General features: G+C 41.1%; 1 protein-coding gene across 2 annotated transcripts in view; it reads left to right on the top strand.

Annotated features, from left to right (window-relative positions):
- Nucleotides 1-7,451: 7,451 nt before the first annotated feature.
- The window catches only part of Abcb4 (ATP binding cassette subfamily B member 4), a 53,322-nt gene continuing 45,700 nt past the window's right edge, over nucleotides 7,452-15,073 (top strand). For both annotated transcript variants that reach the window (XM_048339942.1, XM_048339945.1), the window contains exons 1-4: nucleotides 7,452-7,569; nucleotides 7,768-7,853; nucleotides 10,713-10,767; nucleotides 14,735-14,885. In XM_048339942.1, the coding sequence (XP_048195899.1) occupies nucleotides 7,774-7,853; nucleotides 10,713-10,767; nucleotides 14,735-14,885 (286 nt within the window). In that variant the 5' untranslated portion in view covers nucleotides 7,452-7,569; nucleotides 7,768-7,773. The remainder of the gene's footprint in view (nucleotides 7,570-7,767; nucleotides 7,854-10,712; nucleotides 10,768-14,734; nucleotides 14,886-15,073) is intronic.

Here is a 15,073-nt window from a genome sequence, read left to right as displayed (position 1 = left end):
ACACACACATATATATGTTCATAGACATACAAAATGAACTTCAATCCTCTTCACCTCAGTATCCTTTCTTTTCTTTCCATCTCTTCCACTGGTCCCCTCTTCAGTAACACTTTAATAATTGTGTCTCAGCATCCTCATTATCATCATTCTAGGTCTATATTTTGCCTATAAACAAAAACATTGAATATTTTTTTCTTTTTGAACTTGGAAGCATTTTTTTCAATCAAAACATTTTATTGTGGGCTATTATTGTCCCATAATTGTTAATTAATACATAGAATTAAAATTTTATGTATTTTAAGTTTTGAAAATTATGTACATACTAGAAAAGGTATCTTAAGCAAAAATTTCATATGCTAGCATTGCAAATCAAGCCTAAGGTCAGAAGTTAGCTATGAAATGTCTCTGCAGTGAGCTCAAATAAGCCCTTAACACTCCTCTGTCTTTACCTCAGTATTTTAATTGTTTTCTGTTTTTGAAACTCTGTTTACAGCTCTTTTTCATATTTGAGCACTGGGTCTCTATCTTATTATCTTCCTGTCTACACTGGGCCTATACATATCTCGGCACAGTAAGTGCCCTATAATTTTTTTTTATTATTAAACCTTTTCCTTTATTGTCAAAGTGTGGTACAGAGAGGTTACAGATTTATATATAAGGCAGTGTGTACATTTTTTGTTCAACTTATCATCTTATCCTTCATTTTCATCAACAGCTAGTCAGGAAATGGTCAAAGTATCTTTTGGAACTTCTTCCACCTTGAGGTGTGTGTGAAACATACCCCTTTGGCCCTTCTGTGTATCCTCTCCACTCCTTCCAGAGCAGTGCTTTCTGCCAGGAAGTTCACTTCTGCAGGTTGAAGAGGAGCTTGGGGAGTAGTGAGGTTAGACACATATTTAGTTTTCAGACTCTAACATATCAAAACACTCTCTTGTCTCCCACCCATCCTTATCTGTCTTTTATCTCATTCAAATTAAGCTCATAGCTTCTTTCTTCCAAGTCTTTCTTCATTCTTCACTCCACCTTTGGAATTGTTTCTCTCCTCTGGGTCTTTTAGGATCATTTTCTTCAGTAGTAACTGTATGCAAAAAGTTAACAAGAATGTGAATATTGTGTTGCAGTGGATACTGTAGTGTGTGAGGAAAAGGAGAGAAAACACCAGCAAGCCAAGTGAAATGACTTTTTCATTACAGAACTTCTCAAAAGCTTTGATGCTCAATGGAACCTTGTCTGTGTGGGGGTGGGGGATGGGGGCAAGAGAGAGAGGGGAGAAGGAGAGAGAGAGAGAGAATATCATTTCTTAAGTCATGGAGCCCCTGTTAAGTCACTGAGTACCTGTTGACAGTCCTTAGGTCACATTTGATAAACTTTGTTCTATGGGTATGTTTCTCACTGTCTATCTTTTCTCCCACAAGTATTTGCCAAAAAGTGAGTAGGCCTATAATATTGGCTACTTAGAAGGCAGAGATCTGAGAAGCACAATTTGAAGCCAACTTTGGTAGATAAATCTACAAGACTTTTATCCCTAATTAACCAGTAAAAGGCAAAACGTGGAGATGTGGCACGAGTGATAGAGTTCCAGCTATGAGTGAAAAAGTGAGAATGTCAGGCATAGAGTTTAAGAACTCTTAAGAGAAGGGAAGTAGAAGACAAAGTACCCAAATTTCTTTTTTTAATGCATCCATTTCAGTATATGTCAAAATTTCCATAGATGTGTGGGGTGGGGTGGGGTGAGGTTCAGGGGACCAGCATTTCCTACATATTCCTGTCTCAATCTCAGTTACTAGTATGTGGAGATTTGGAAGATCATGATTCAAACCAGCCTGGGAAAACAGCATGACTCACATCTCACCAAATAAATTGGGTGTGGTAGCTTATGCCTATAATCCAGCTATGGAAAGGCATGGGGAGGCAGTTCATGGTTCAAGGTCAGACCTAGGCAAAAACAAGGACCCTATCCAAGAATAACTAACAGCAAGAAAGAGATAGTTAGAGTCATGGTACACGCAGTTGAGTGTTTGCTTAGCAAACATGAAACCTGAATTCAATCCTCAGGACTGCACTGCCAAATAGTAATAATGATAATGTCAACAAAGTAAGTCTGTGCAAGAAAGCTTTTTTGTGTGCCCAAAAAATCCATTCTGAGCTCATGGGTTAAATCCCTGAAACTACGGACTGAAATCTCTGAATCTCTGAACCACAGTAAACAATTCTCCTTCCAAGTTGTTTTCTTAGGTATTTTGTCACAATGATAAGCAATATAAAGTGAAAATTGCTACTGGAGACATGGGGTCATATCTGTGACGATGGGAGTCAAATGCCTTTCAGCTAGCTGGTGGGAGGAATTTGGAAGAACTTGGAGATGGCAGGTGAGGGAAAGACCTCAAATGATATAAGTGGAGCTTTCTGGGCACTTCTGGTGTGAGTTCAGATGACCAATAATATAGAGGAGACTGCACAGTGGAGACACATGAGTAATAAGGTCGTGGTAACAGGACTTTTTTTTGACAATTGGACTAGAGGCAACTCCTATTCTAGTGGAGAATTTATGCACCTTTTGTCAGTGTCCTGAGACTTTGAGTGGGGCTGAATTTAAAAATAATGCACAGGGGAAGCCTGCCTCTAGGAACTGAGTCAAGCAGACACTGTGCTCCAGACTGCTTTACCACGTTGGTTCTAAATCTTTGCCAGATCTGTATCATAGCTATACATCTCCAGTGCCTAACCCTGCTTTGTACCCCTTCACCAGTGTCCATTTCTAATAAATATGCTGCCCCCTAAAAAAATAATAATGGACAAACTAACTCATAAAGATAACACTGAATTTATTCAGTAGAATGATTTCTACTGGAAAAAAAACCCAGAATTTGAAAAAATGCAGAATTTGGCCAAAAAAAAGAATGAATTAAATTGTGAACAAAGAAGGGCATGGCTGTTAAAGAGATTCGTGCCATTAAAAGGGAAACCATAGTGGTTACTAGGCTCAAGCCTGTAATCCTGGCTACCCAGGAGGCTGAGATCTGAGGATTGTGGTTCGAAGCAGGAAAGTCCAGGCAGGACAGTCCATGAGATTCTTATTTTCAATTAATCACCAAAAAACCTGGAAGTGGAGCTGTAGCTCAAGTGATAGAGCACTAACCTTGAGCACAAAAGCTTAGGGACAGCCTGAGGCCCAGATTTCAAGCCCTAGCACCGAGAGAGAGAGAGAGAGAGAGAGAGAGAGAGAGAGAGAGAGAGAGAGAGAGAGACAGACAGACAGACAGACAGACAGACAGACAGACAGAGACAGAGACAGAGAGAGACACAGAGACACGGAGAGAAAGACAGAGAGAGACAGAGAGAAAGGCAGAGAGAGAGAGGGAGGAAGGAAGGAAGGAAGGAAGGAAGAAAGAAAGAAAGAAAGGAAGGAAGGAAGGAAGGAAGGAAGAAAGAAAGAAAGAAAGAAAGAAAGAAAGAAAGAAAGAAAGAAAGAAAGAAAGAAAGAAAGAAAGAAAGGAGGAAAGAAAGAAAAGAGAAGAAAAGAAATCAAGTACTTTGCATGAGATCATAGGAAAGAATCTTGACAGCCTCTCAGGAATTGGCTGGGCCCTATTCAATTCAGGATAAAAGCTGTAAAGTTTTAAACTAATTTGAATTTTCTTTCATTTTGCTTTGAGAATAGAACTCCAGGGTGTCTGGAACACACAAGTCTTCCCTGGGAAGTATTTCCTAGATTCTGGTGCCAAGCATCTCAGAGGCGAAGGTAGCTGTGGCTTAAAGGGGCTCAACTACCGCTTGAATTAAGAGCAGGCCTTGGGGTCATCCCTGTGATCATGCTTGCATACACCTGCAGAATGCATTAGGTGTGGTCTCATTAAAAAGTGATGACTGAGAAGAGATCATAGGAGGTTGGATGTCAGCCTGTTAGCCCTGTGAGTACTTGGGGTAAGAGAACTTTGGGCAAAGGGAAAACTATGACATACACCTTAAAGTGGAACTCTGCTTCACTTGTTTGAGGGACATCTAAGCAGCCAGTGTGGCTTAGGTAGTGTTACACATGGGGAGAAGTAGAAAATGAAATAAAGGAAAGAGGGAAGCATTGCCCCCTACTATTTGAGTAAATTGGATTTTTGTGACCTTACTCCAATTTAATAGAACCACAGTGGCTGCGTTTTGGGAACGGAAAAAGGTAGAAGAGGTGGCAAAGACCAAAACAGAAAGACAGGTGAGAGGCTACTGCTAACTCAGGTAATGTTTGGGGTAATGGTGGTAGAACTAGACATACAGAGAAGTGATGAGATTCTGGACACATTTTAAAGGAATAAAGTGAAGAGGATTTTCTGATAGACAGACCATAGTTTATGGGATAAAACAGAGAAGTGTAGGTGATCCCAGTGTTTTGTTAACAACCAGAAGTCTGCAACTGCCAATTGAGGAGAAATTAGTTAACACTGGAGGAGCCAGCTTTTGAGAAAGATCAGAAATCAAGGTTATATGAAATGCCTGTGAAACATCCAAGTAGAGTCTTCAAAGATAAAATTGTACATAAAAGTTGGGAATTTAGGAAGGAAGAGTTGGCCAAAAATGTCAATTTGGAAATGGACACAGATGTATTTTGTGAAACCAAATGAGAGACTGAGGGATTAAGAAAGGACCAACAAAAATCTAAGTGAGTCTTGAAACACTCCAGTGTCACTTAAGAAGCTGAAAATAAAAAGGAGGGAGGACAGCCAAATAGACTGACCAGAAAAGTCCCCAAGGTGGCATTTTGGAATCCAAGTGAAGAGTATCAAGAAAAGAGTGTGAATTTGAAAATTTTGAGTAAAATATGTTGAGTAAAATGAGGACAAGGAATTGACCTTTTGATTTAGCAATGAAGAGGTTATCCATCAGTGACCCTGACCAGCAGTTTCAGTAATGTGAAAGGATCAAATTCCTGTTTAGATTGAATCCAAGAAAGAAGAGGAAATGGAAACAGTGTGATGACTCAACTCTAAGAGAAGAGAGAAATGGGGAGGGTCAAAAGGACTGTTTTTGAAGAGAGAGTAAGTAACTGGTATGCATGTGTGTCGGGAAAGGACTCCAGCAGAGATAGGAAAGCTAACCCAGGAAAGGGAGAGAGGTCCCTTAAGAAGGTGAGAAGACTTGCGATCTTACACCAAAAATACAAACATAGATTGCATGGTTTTCCTCATTTGTAGAATGTGTCTATAAATATACAAGTAAACACAAGGGGTGGTAAGCAAGGGGTTACAAATGAACTAACTGAAATGTAATTGACTATGGAGAGTACAAATCACATATACTTCTTTAAAAAGAATAAGTCAAAGTACAACATAATAAGTACCAGGAAATGGGTACTCACAGCAGGGTAGGGTGGGACCAAGGGGAAAGGGATAAAGAATGTAACAGAGGAGGGGGAAGAATACTGGCAAGAATTCATTGTATATACCATAGAATTGAGAAATAGAAGGGAAGGGGCGGGCCAAAGAAGGCTGAAGATGTTGATGGCATAAATCAAGATGCACCATACACATAAACTGCTTTGTTAAATGGAAAGAAACATCAATACATAACCTAAAATTAAGGTAAGTTAGGGAAGCATTAGGTTAGAAGGGGAGAATGAGAATGCTGAATGAGGTAACATTGATTTCATCAAGATGCACTGTATTCATAAATTGCTTTGGTGAATGGCAACTCCTTTGTACAACTACTTAAAGATAATTTTAAAAATTCAAAAATTCCCATAAAGGACCAGCTGGAAATAGAGGCATAAACTTACTCAGAGAAATAGGTGTGAAAGTTGAGTGTTGGATAAAGATAAGGTAAGTTGACAAATGTCATGGTGGACAATGCTGGCAATTCTCTTCTGAACACTTCAGTTTTATTAATAAAAGAAGAAATATAGGGATTCAGCAAAATATAAAGTCAGTGCAAAAAATGACAAATTGTGGTATATATGAAATAATTATTTGAGAACAAAATAAGGAAACTATAATAATAATTGCCATTTATTAGATGCCTCCTATGTATAGTACATTTCACCCACATCCCCACACATCCCATTAATATCACCATTTTACAGAGATTAAAACAAGAATTAAATCACTTGTTCAAAGCTAACAGCTAGTATATGGCAGAAATAATGTTCAGAACAAGAGAGTTCTGACATTTTCTCTTATCCTGAACACTACTTTGGCACTTTATTTGTAATTCATTGATTCCAGGCACATGTGTGTGTTCACATGCATGTCAGTGCAAGTGATAGAACTCAAGGCCTGGCACTCACTTGACTTTTTATCACTCACATCTAGCCTCTACTACTTGAGCCACGGCTTCCACTTCTTGCCTTTTGCTGATTAATTGGAAATAAGGGTCTTGAGGATTTTGTCCACCAGGGTTGATTACAACCCCAGATTCTCAGATCTCAGCCTCCTGAGTAGCTAGGATATAGGTGTGAGCCAGCAGGCCTAATTGATTTATTCTTAATTCATTTACTCTTTATAACAACTTGGTACCCGAGATGTTTTTATTCCAGCATCCCATAGGAAGAAACTGTGGCCTAGAGGAATGAGTGAAATGTTCAAACTTCATACTTACTAAGATGCAAAGCCATGCCTTAAAACTCAGAGGCTTCAAAGCCACAATGCCTTACTTCTCCTTGTTTCAGATCCTTCCTCTTGGGGAAGTGGGGGAATTCATCAGAAGAGACAAGAAAACTGTATTCACATACAAACTTGGAATAAAAACAATTTAGCATAAAGAGAAATCCAAGATTAAGAAGCAAGATGCCGGGTCACTGGACTTTTGTCCCGCTGCTGGGCAGTATTAGGCAGGATGCAAACACTCTGGGCATCCATTTCTTCCTTTGTAGAAAATACAGCATTCCAAATCAGCCATCGTCAAAGGTTTTCTAAGCCCTGAAGTTGTGTGTCTTTAAGTCCAAGAGCACCCAGTGTTGCTGTTCTCCAAAGAAACATAGTGGGATGCGCCTGCTGGCTAGTTCTCACATCCCTGGAGTTGGCTGGACTTGATATCATGGGTCAAAACAGGGGATGTAGGAGGGCATGGGTGTTGGGGGCAAGCCTAGGGCTCTCTGTCCTGGCCCTGGGGGGCCCTGATTGTTGAGTATCTGTAACTGTCCTCCACATGGGTTTACAAGGATCACTGGGCACCCGGGCAGTGTAACTGTGTCCAGCAGGGGCTCAGATGACAAGCCAGGCAGGACTACTAAACTCGCTGGCGGCCCTGGCTGGTGGCGGGCTTATCGGCCGCAGCTGGGGCGTCCAGGCCCAGGCTGGCATTGGGCCCAGGTGGGCGGCAGCCCAGGCCCGGCGCCCCTGGCGGCGAGGGCGGCGAGGGCGGCGCTCGCAGTCCCTGTGCGCTCCAGGCCTGCAGAGCCGGGCAGGCAGGCAGGCGAACCGGCCGGAGCTGCTCCAGCGGGTCCGGACCCTCGCCCCCGCGGCGGCGGGGGGAGGCGTCGCGGGGACCCGACGCGTTTGGGGGGGCGGGGACGAAGCCCAGCGAGCAAAGTCCAAGTCTCTGGGTCGCAGCACCAGCAACTCTGCCCCGAGAGGAGCGAGGTCCGAGGTGAGGGAGGCCCCAGCGGGGTACCCCAGGGGCCGTGGGCGCGGGTGGCCGCAGCGGAATCTGCACTTGAAGCCCCCTGGGTGGGCCTCAGACCTGGGCCCCAAGCTGGGGAACCCTCAGGCGGGTCCATGAGGAGGCTGGTTGTACCCTAAGTCCCTCTGATCTGCACTGGGACCTGAGGTTGTGGTTTCTCCCCAGACGAAGATGGATGTAGAGGCAGCAAGGAACGGAACAGCCCGGCGCTCCAGGACAGTGGAGGGCGACTTCGAACTAGGCAGCCCCAGGTACATCTCCAGAAGCCACCTGCTTCTCCCTTACACTGGAATGGGCAGAGTCAAGTTCAGTCCTGGAAAGAAGTTTAGAGGAAAAAAAAAATCTGTTGATCTGATACCGTTGGCCTTTGAGAAGCTTCTTTGGAAGGTCTTGTCTGAGATTCTGACCTTGAAGCAGAAGTTTCAAGTGGCCTCCAGGAATGTCACCCAGGCTCTTCTTTTTGTTTGTTTGTTTTGGTTTTGAATGTGTGCAGAGGAAGAGCCCCCTCCTCCCTTAAAAGCACTCCCTTCCATCTCTGCAGGGGGATCCCATGGCTATAGGTGCTGCATAATATTCTTAGTCTTGGACAAATGATTTTCATTGCTCATCATCTAACTATTCATGCTTACAGACTTCTGCCGTTCATGGCTGTGCACTTGGACAAGGGTAGAAAGGCACTAACACCCTTCTTGCAATTATTTCTCTTCCTCCTTGTCTCACCCCTTCCCCTCCTCCCTTCTGGAGACCGGTTCCTTATTTCTCCTCTCTGGGGGTGGGGAGTGCAATAGGGAGGGGGAACCTGATTAGAGTCAGCCTAATTCCTCCTGTGTTTCCAAGTCAGTCATTGTTCATGAGAACAGTCGTAAACTGTACTGCTTGCTTTGCTGGTGAGTCTCTCTCCAGGCCTGCCTCTGGCTCTAGGTTTGGCGCCCTGGCCCTTGCTACAGGAGCAGGACAGACTTCAACACAGACCCAAGGCCCAGTCAGTGGCATGTGTTTGTTTCCTCATTCCCTGTGGGAATAATGAATCTTTTTTTTTTTTTTTTTGTCTTTATCCTGAGGCATACTTCATGCTATGCCACCCAGGCCTAATTGACCATGGGTCATGAGTTGTCATCCAGAGAGACAAACTTATCAGTTCTGTAGTTTTTCCTCAAGCTGCAAGGGGTCTGATTAGCTAACTGAAAATATGCCTATCTGATGCTTAAACTGAAGCATTATCTTAGTCTGTTAACTTTTTGGACAGTGACATTGCTCTTTTTCTTCTGAGAATCAAGGTATTTATTCACAGAAAATTTAGTTTCTGCCATCCAGAATTGAGAGGGGAAAAATGGAAGGATTGTGTATTATGTCTCATTTTAAAAAATGTGGCTTTTTTAGCTGGAAATTTAGGGTCAGAATGACTGGGGATCTATAAATAGATGGCATTTGCATGAAGAAGGCTATTTATGTGTTGCACTGGCTGAACATTTGATGAGGGTAAAAAGGAACGGTCCCTGCAAATGGTGGAAGAATCTCCAGAGCCCCGCAGATCTTCCAGGTGGAGCTCTCAGGCTTTTGTTGAAAAGAAGAAAACAGCTAAAAGGAGAAATACAGAACATTATAAATAAGTTTGACTGTAAAGTGATGAAATTAAATACAATGAGATGGATTTTTATAAAAGCAGGAGAGGATTATACATTCAGAGAAAGCTCACTTGAGTATTTAGGGCAAAGAGATAGTCTGTTATATGCTGCAGAAGCCTGTTTCCAGTTCTTTAACATGCTTAGTGATGGATATTCATCTAGTGATTGTAATATATGTTCTACATAGTTTGGGATTGAATCTTATAGTATAAGGGTGGAAAACCTTTTATTGTTAAGGACAGTTTTGTGTGTGTGTGTGTGTGTGTGTGTGTGTGTGTGTGTGTGTGTGTGGTATTAGCTTACTCGTGTTTATGTTCTATGAGAAAAGCACCTAGATTTATTGAATTTCAAGTCCTGCCTGTGATTGCCTTGGCAGAGCTAGGAAAAAAAGAATTCTCTGCTTTTACACTGTCCACTGGCTGAATGTTCCCCACCCCTGATTCTACTTGGATAACTGTATCTTAGGTAAAAAGTAAGATCTGTCCTCTGTAGAGAGATCTGTAGAGAGATCAGACATGAATAATATACATGCTATGAATATACATGAATGATATACATGCTACGCAAACAACTGCTTGTTGGAAGATAATGAAGGTTGTGGAAAGAAGCACTAGGAAATAAGCTCAGCAGTGTCCATCATAAGTTCTTAGGAATTTTAGCTAAAAGTATGGCTGGGTTGGCTTTATTTTGAAGGCAGTATTTGAACAAAGAGTAGCAAGAAATGAGAGGAGAGAGTGGAGCAGGCCTCTGAAGGGACAGCCTCCCTGGCAGGGGTGACAATCAGAGACTTGGAATGTATTTGGTGTGCTCACGAGACCACAGAAAGGCCAGTATGGCCAGAGCAGAAGGAGCATAGATGGGAACCGGAGATGTAGTTAGAAGGGAATAAAAAAATGGAGCATCTGAAGCTGTAGAGGCCAAATTTAAAGACTTTTGACTTTCACCCTGAGAAAAATGAGTCTTTGTGATTTTAGCAGGAAAAATCACATTACAGGAGTTGAGTTTTAAGTTATGGCTGCTGGATGTGTATAGGCTGGAGGGGGAGCTGGTGAAAGTGAGGAGGCCAGGTTCATCCTGAGGATAACAAGAAAAGTAAATTCTAGATGTATTTTGAATGCAAAACAACATTTCTTAACACTACTGTCCATAATTTTTAGAAAAGTGGTCTTCAGTAATTTTAGATCAACATGCACTTTTAAAAGAAAACATAATTTAATTGTCCTGGCAAGCAGTGTGAATGAATTTATACTTCCTCTGCTTGCAGGCTCTGTGAGGCAGGTCATCATTTCAGGTAATCCATAGGTCCTTATAGTACCTTGGACAGTTACCCTTGCATGGGTGGCTGCCTTGCACTACCAGTTAAACTGAACACTGTTCACAATGGTGGGCATCACATTTTGAAGTTGAAAGTATTATAGTTAACTATTAGAACTACTTAGGTATGTGTGAGCCATTTCCTAACAGTTATATATAAATATTTTACAGCAGTCAAGACAGGGGGAAAACAAAGAAAGTGAATTTGATTGGACCATTAACATTGGTAAGTTGTGAAATGGAAATAATCCTGCTTTTCATTCAAATTTGGGGTTTTGAATTAGTAGTGATAGATAAAGTACTTTAAGATTGTCTAGAAGCAGTGATGGCTGTCCCTGCTGTACCTTTCGACTTCTTGCATACAATGGCCCAAGATCCCAAGGTGGATGATAAAAGAGTCAGAGGGCTTTTGGCTGAGACACAGGCAGAAATTAAACATATGTAGTCTGAGCTAGGTGCTGGTGGCTCATGCCCCTTATCCTAGCTACTCAGGAGAATGAGATCTGAGGAGCACAGCTCTAAGCCAACCTGGGAAGCAAAGTCTGTGAGACTCTTATCTCCAATGAACTACCCCCCAAAAACCAGAAGTAGAGTTCTGGGTCAAGTGGTAGACCACTAGCCTTGAGCAAAAGAAACTTAGGGACAACAACCAGACCCTGAGTTCAAGCACAAACACACACACACATGCACGTGCAGACACACACACACAGAGACAGAGAGAGAAAGAGAGAGAGAGAGAGAGAGAGAGAGAGGTGTTGTAATGTGGAATCTCTCCAGTTTCAGAAAACACATCTCTATTGTTTCACATTCTCATGCTTCCTAAATCTTCAAGATATCTTTCAGTAAGCATGCACTTAAAGAAGAAATTTTAAAATAAGAAATATGAGTTCATATTTTATTTCCAGGAAAGTTGGTTAAATGTAGAATATCTATTAGGAATTCTGGTCCTTCTTTAGACCATTTTTCATGCGTATTACTGATATGTGAGAAGCCAACATGTTTTTGGAAGAAGTCTAATGTGGTTTTATTTTCTTCCCTATTTGGGGGGAAGTACTAGGGTTTGAACCTAGAGCCTTGCACCTGGGTGTTTATTTTTGTTTTCTCGCTGCTTTTGTTATTTTTCACGTAGGTTCTTGCAAGTTTGTAAGGGCTGACCTCAGATTATGATCCTTCTACCTAACCCTCCCATGAAGCTGACATCACAGGTGCACACCACCAATTGGTCTTACTGATTGAGAAGAGGTCCCACAGACTCTTTTCGCAGATTGGCTTCAAACCATATTCCTCTCACTCTACCTCCCAAGTAGCTGGGATTACAGGTGTGAGCCCTACATCTGGCCTAAACTATTTTTCATTTGTAATATGTCTCAGAGAGGCAGCCGAGGAAGTATTTGTGTACTTTTGGCAAATGCAATGTGTTTCAAACTGACACTGTTTATTTACTATGAAGGAACTTAGAATTCAGTCAGTTGAAATCTCCAACATAGTAAGTAAGTGGGTAAAAAGACACCAACACATCTAACTACTGACATTTCTTAGGTCACTACAAAGCTCATATTCATTCTCTTCTCCTTTGTTTTCAATGTTCAATAGAGTAAAAATATTTTAATTTAGTCCCTTGGAAAATATACTGTCAACAAAATCTTTTCACTATGCAAAATTTTTAAATCTGTGACCTGTAAAAAATATAATAGTGCATGCACACCATAACATTGATATTTTTATTTATACTTAAGTTCTAGTATAAATTGAAATTAAATTTAATCTCCATTCTACCTATGAAGCTATATGTATGTATGTATGTATACATAAATATACAGTACATATAAATATATAAATATACATAAATATAAATAAATATATAAATATATATTTACAAATGTCCTGAAAGATTTCATGACAAAGCTGTGATATAATAATATTTAGAAATGTATTGATTTTTTAAATCACTGAACACACATCTAAGTTAACTGAAGATGTGACTATGAAATTCACCACATGCAAACTTAGCTTTAGAAACTGATCTGATTTGACTAGTTTGCAAAACATTAAATCCCTCCTCAATATCATGTAAGGGCCACTACACACAGAATACGTGACAGCCTGACCCTGTGCTTTGAGCCATGGCTGACAGAACTAAGTGCTCTATCCCTCTTTCCTTGAAACCACTAAAAACCAGTCCTGGGGACTCTGTTCCCTTATATAGCAAGTTTTGGAGTCCTTCCCCATTTTCTCTTGATTCAACTGCTCCCTGTGTTTCATTCTCTGTCTGGATCAGACCCTTGTCGCTTTTGGTACTCTTGCTTGCACTGTGGGATTGATGGAATTTGACCCTAGGTCCAAGGTGAACTTTTGGAACTCTTTGAGAACAGTTTGCACACATACTCAGTTCCTACCATGTGCTTCCAAACCCAGACTCACCTGAATATTGACCTAGTGTGACTCAGCTTTAGCCTTCAAAGATGCCATTCCAGCATCCTGACTCATCCTGCATTCTCCCAAGAACTCTTGTCTCCAAAAGTGGACGACAGTGTCGGAGGAAATAGGCAGAGTAAAAAGTTCAAAAAGTGAAGAGAAATGCAGAAACTACAAAGTGGAAGCATAAATTAAAAAGAAAAGATTTTGACTGATAGGCAGAAAGAGTCATAGGTCACTCAAAAATGTTGAGGAAGCAGGGAGCCTGTGTCTCATGCCTGTCATCATTGCTACTCAAGAGGCCGAGATCTGAGGATAGAGATTCAAAGTCAGCCCTGGCAGGAAAGTTCAAGACTCTTGTCTCCAATTAGTCACCAGAAAACCAGAATTGGCACAGTGGCTCAAAGTAGTAGAGAACTAGCATTGAGTGAAAAATCTCAGGGACAGTGCCCAGGCTGTGAGTGCAAGTCCTATGGCTGATTAAAAGAAAAAAATGTTGAGGATACCAGGTGCTGGTGTCTCATCCCTGTAATCCTAGTACTCAGGAGGCTGAGATCTGGGGATCATGGGTCAAAGCCCGAAATAGAGATGTGGCTCCAATGGCAGAATACCAGCCTTGAGTAAAAAGCTAAGGAACAGCACCCAACACCCAGGCCTTGAGTTCAAGATGCACAACTGACACACAAACACACACACACACACACACACACACTCACAAATGTTGAGGCAAGATGTAAATTGGAGAGGATTACAAAGACAATGAGAGCCTAGCATCATGGAGCATGCATGTAATCCCAGCTACTTGACAGGTAGAGGCAGGAGGATCATGATTTCAAGACCAGCCTGATACATTGTGGAGACCCTGTCTCAAAAATGAAATACAAACAAAAGGGTTGGAAGTGTGTCAGATGGTAGAGAGCTTTCCAAGGAAGGACAAAGCCATGGGTTCAACCCTCACTTACAAAAAAATAAAATAAAACAATGAGTAACAAAAACTTTTGAAGTGTTACATGGTTAGTTCTTGGGAGTTGTGTACTGTCCCATGTCTTCTCTATAGATGGTTTTGAATTCAAGATGGTTGGTATGGTCCACTGGCTTTCTATCCCTAAGGCCTTCCCCACACCTTGCATTGTGATCTTCAAGAATTCTACTTCACAGAATCACTTAAACACTCCATGTAGCTTCTAGTCACCTAATGTTCTAAGCCCATCTCCCACCCTCCTCAATTTTTCTCTCTCAGTCTTCAAGACTCTACATGAGCCTCCTCTCCATGATTAAGATGTTCTCAAAGTCCACAGTTCCCAACAATAGCAACTTTGTTGCTCTTTACTCTTGAAATAGATCTAGTCTTCAAGAGTCAGACAGCTGCCTTTTGTTAATTCTCCTTCTGAAATACTCTAAATGCTGTGTGTATGTGTGTGTGTGCATGAGTGTATTAATGTCTGCCTATCGATGCTCTTCATTCACTATGCTCAGAGATTCTGAAAGATCAAACAGCATTTCATAATAAAACAAACTTTCATCATTCCTTGTATTGAAATCATTCACCCAAATAAAGTGTTAAACATAACAATATTGAATTCTTCACAAACATACCAAATAGAATTTTGAAATTAATTTGACAATGATTTATACTGGAAATGTCTTTCTAACGCATTCATTTGCAAACAAATGGTGCTGACATTAGATGAAATTGCACTGTGGAAAAAGGAAAAGTTCCACTTAACAAGCTAAGTAAGTGTTATTTTATTTCCCTTTTCTTTCCTTCTTTCTTTTAGTTCCGATACTCAGATTGGCAAGATAAATTATTTATGTCCCTTGGTACCATCATGGCCATAGCTCATGGATCAGGTCTTCCCCTTATGATGATAGTATTTGGAGAAATGACCGATAAATTTGTTAATGATGCTGGAAATTTCTCCTTGCCAGGTAAGCAATTCTCCTGGATTTTTCAAAATGTGATATTTATGTAGCTGGGAAAGATTAGAGATTTATTTTTAATATTCATTATCGACTTGTTGATTGTGAATGATTCCAAATATAACTAACAATTATGAGATGTCCTTCTGGTACATGACACCTGGTTCTTTATGACCACATTGCCGTTAGGCCTGGTA

This window comes from Perognathus longimembris, chromosome 2, assembly GCF_023159225.1.
Source record: "Perognathus longimembris pacificus isolate PPM17 chromosome 2, ASM2315922v1, whole genome shotgun sequence".
NCBI classification, from domain to species: domain Eukaryota; kingdom Metazoa; phylum Chordata; class Mammalia; order Rodentia; family Heteromyidae; genus Perognathus; species Perognathus longimembris.
The sequence above is the reverse complement of the archived record's forward strand: the minus strand, read 5'-3'. Positions and strand labels throughout refer to the sequence as shown.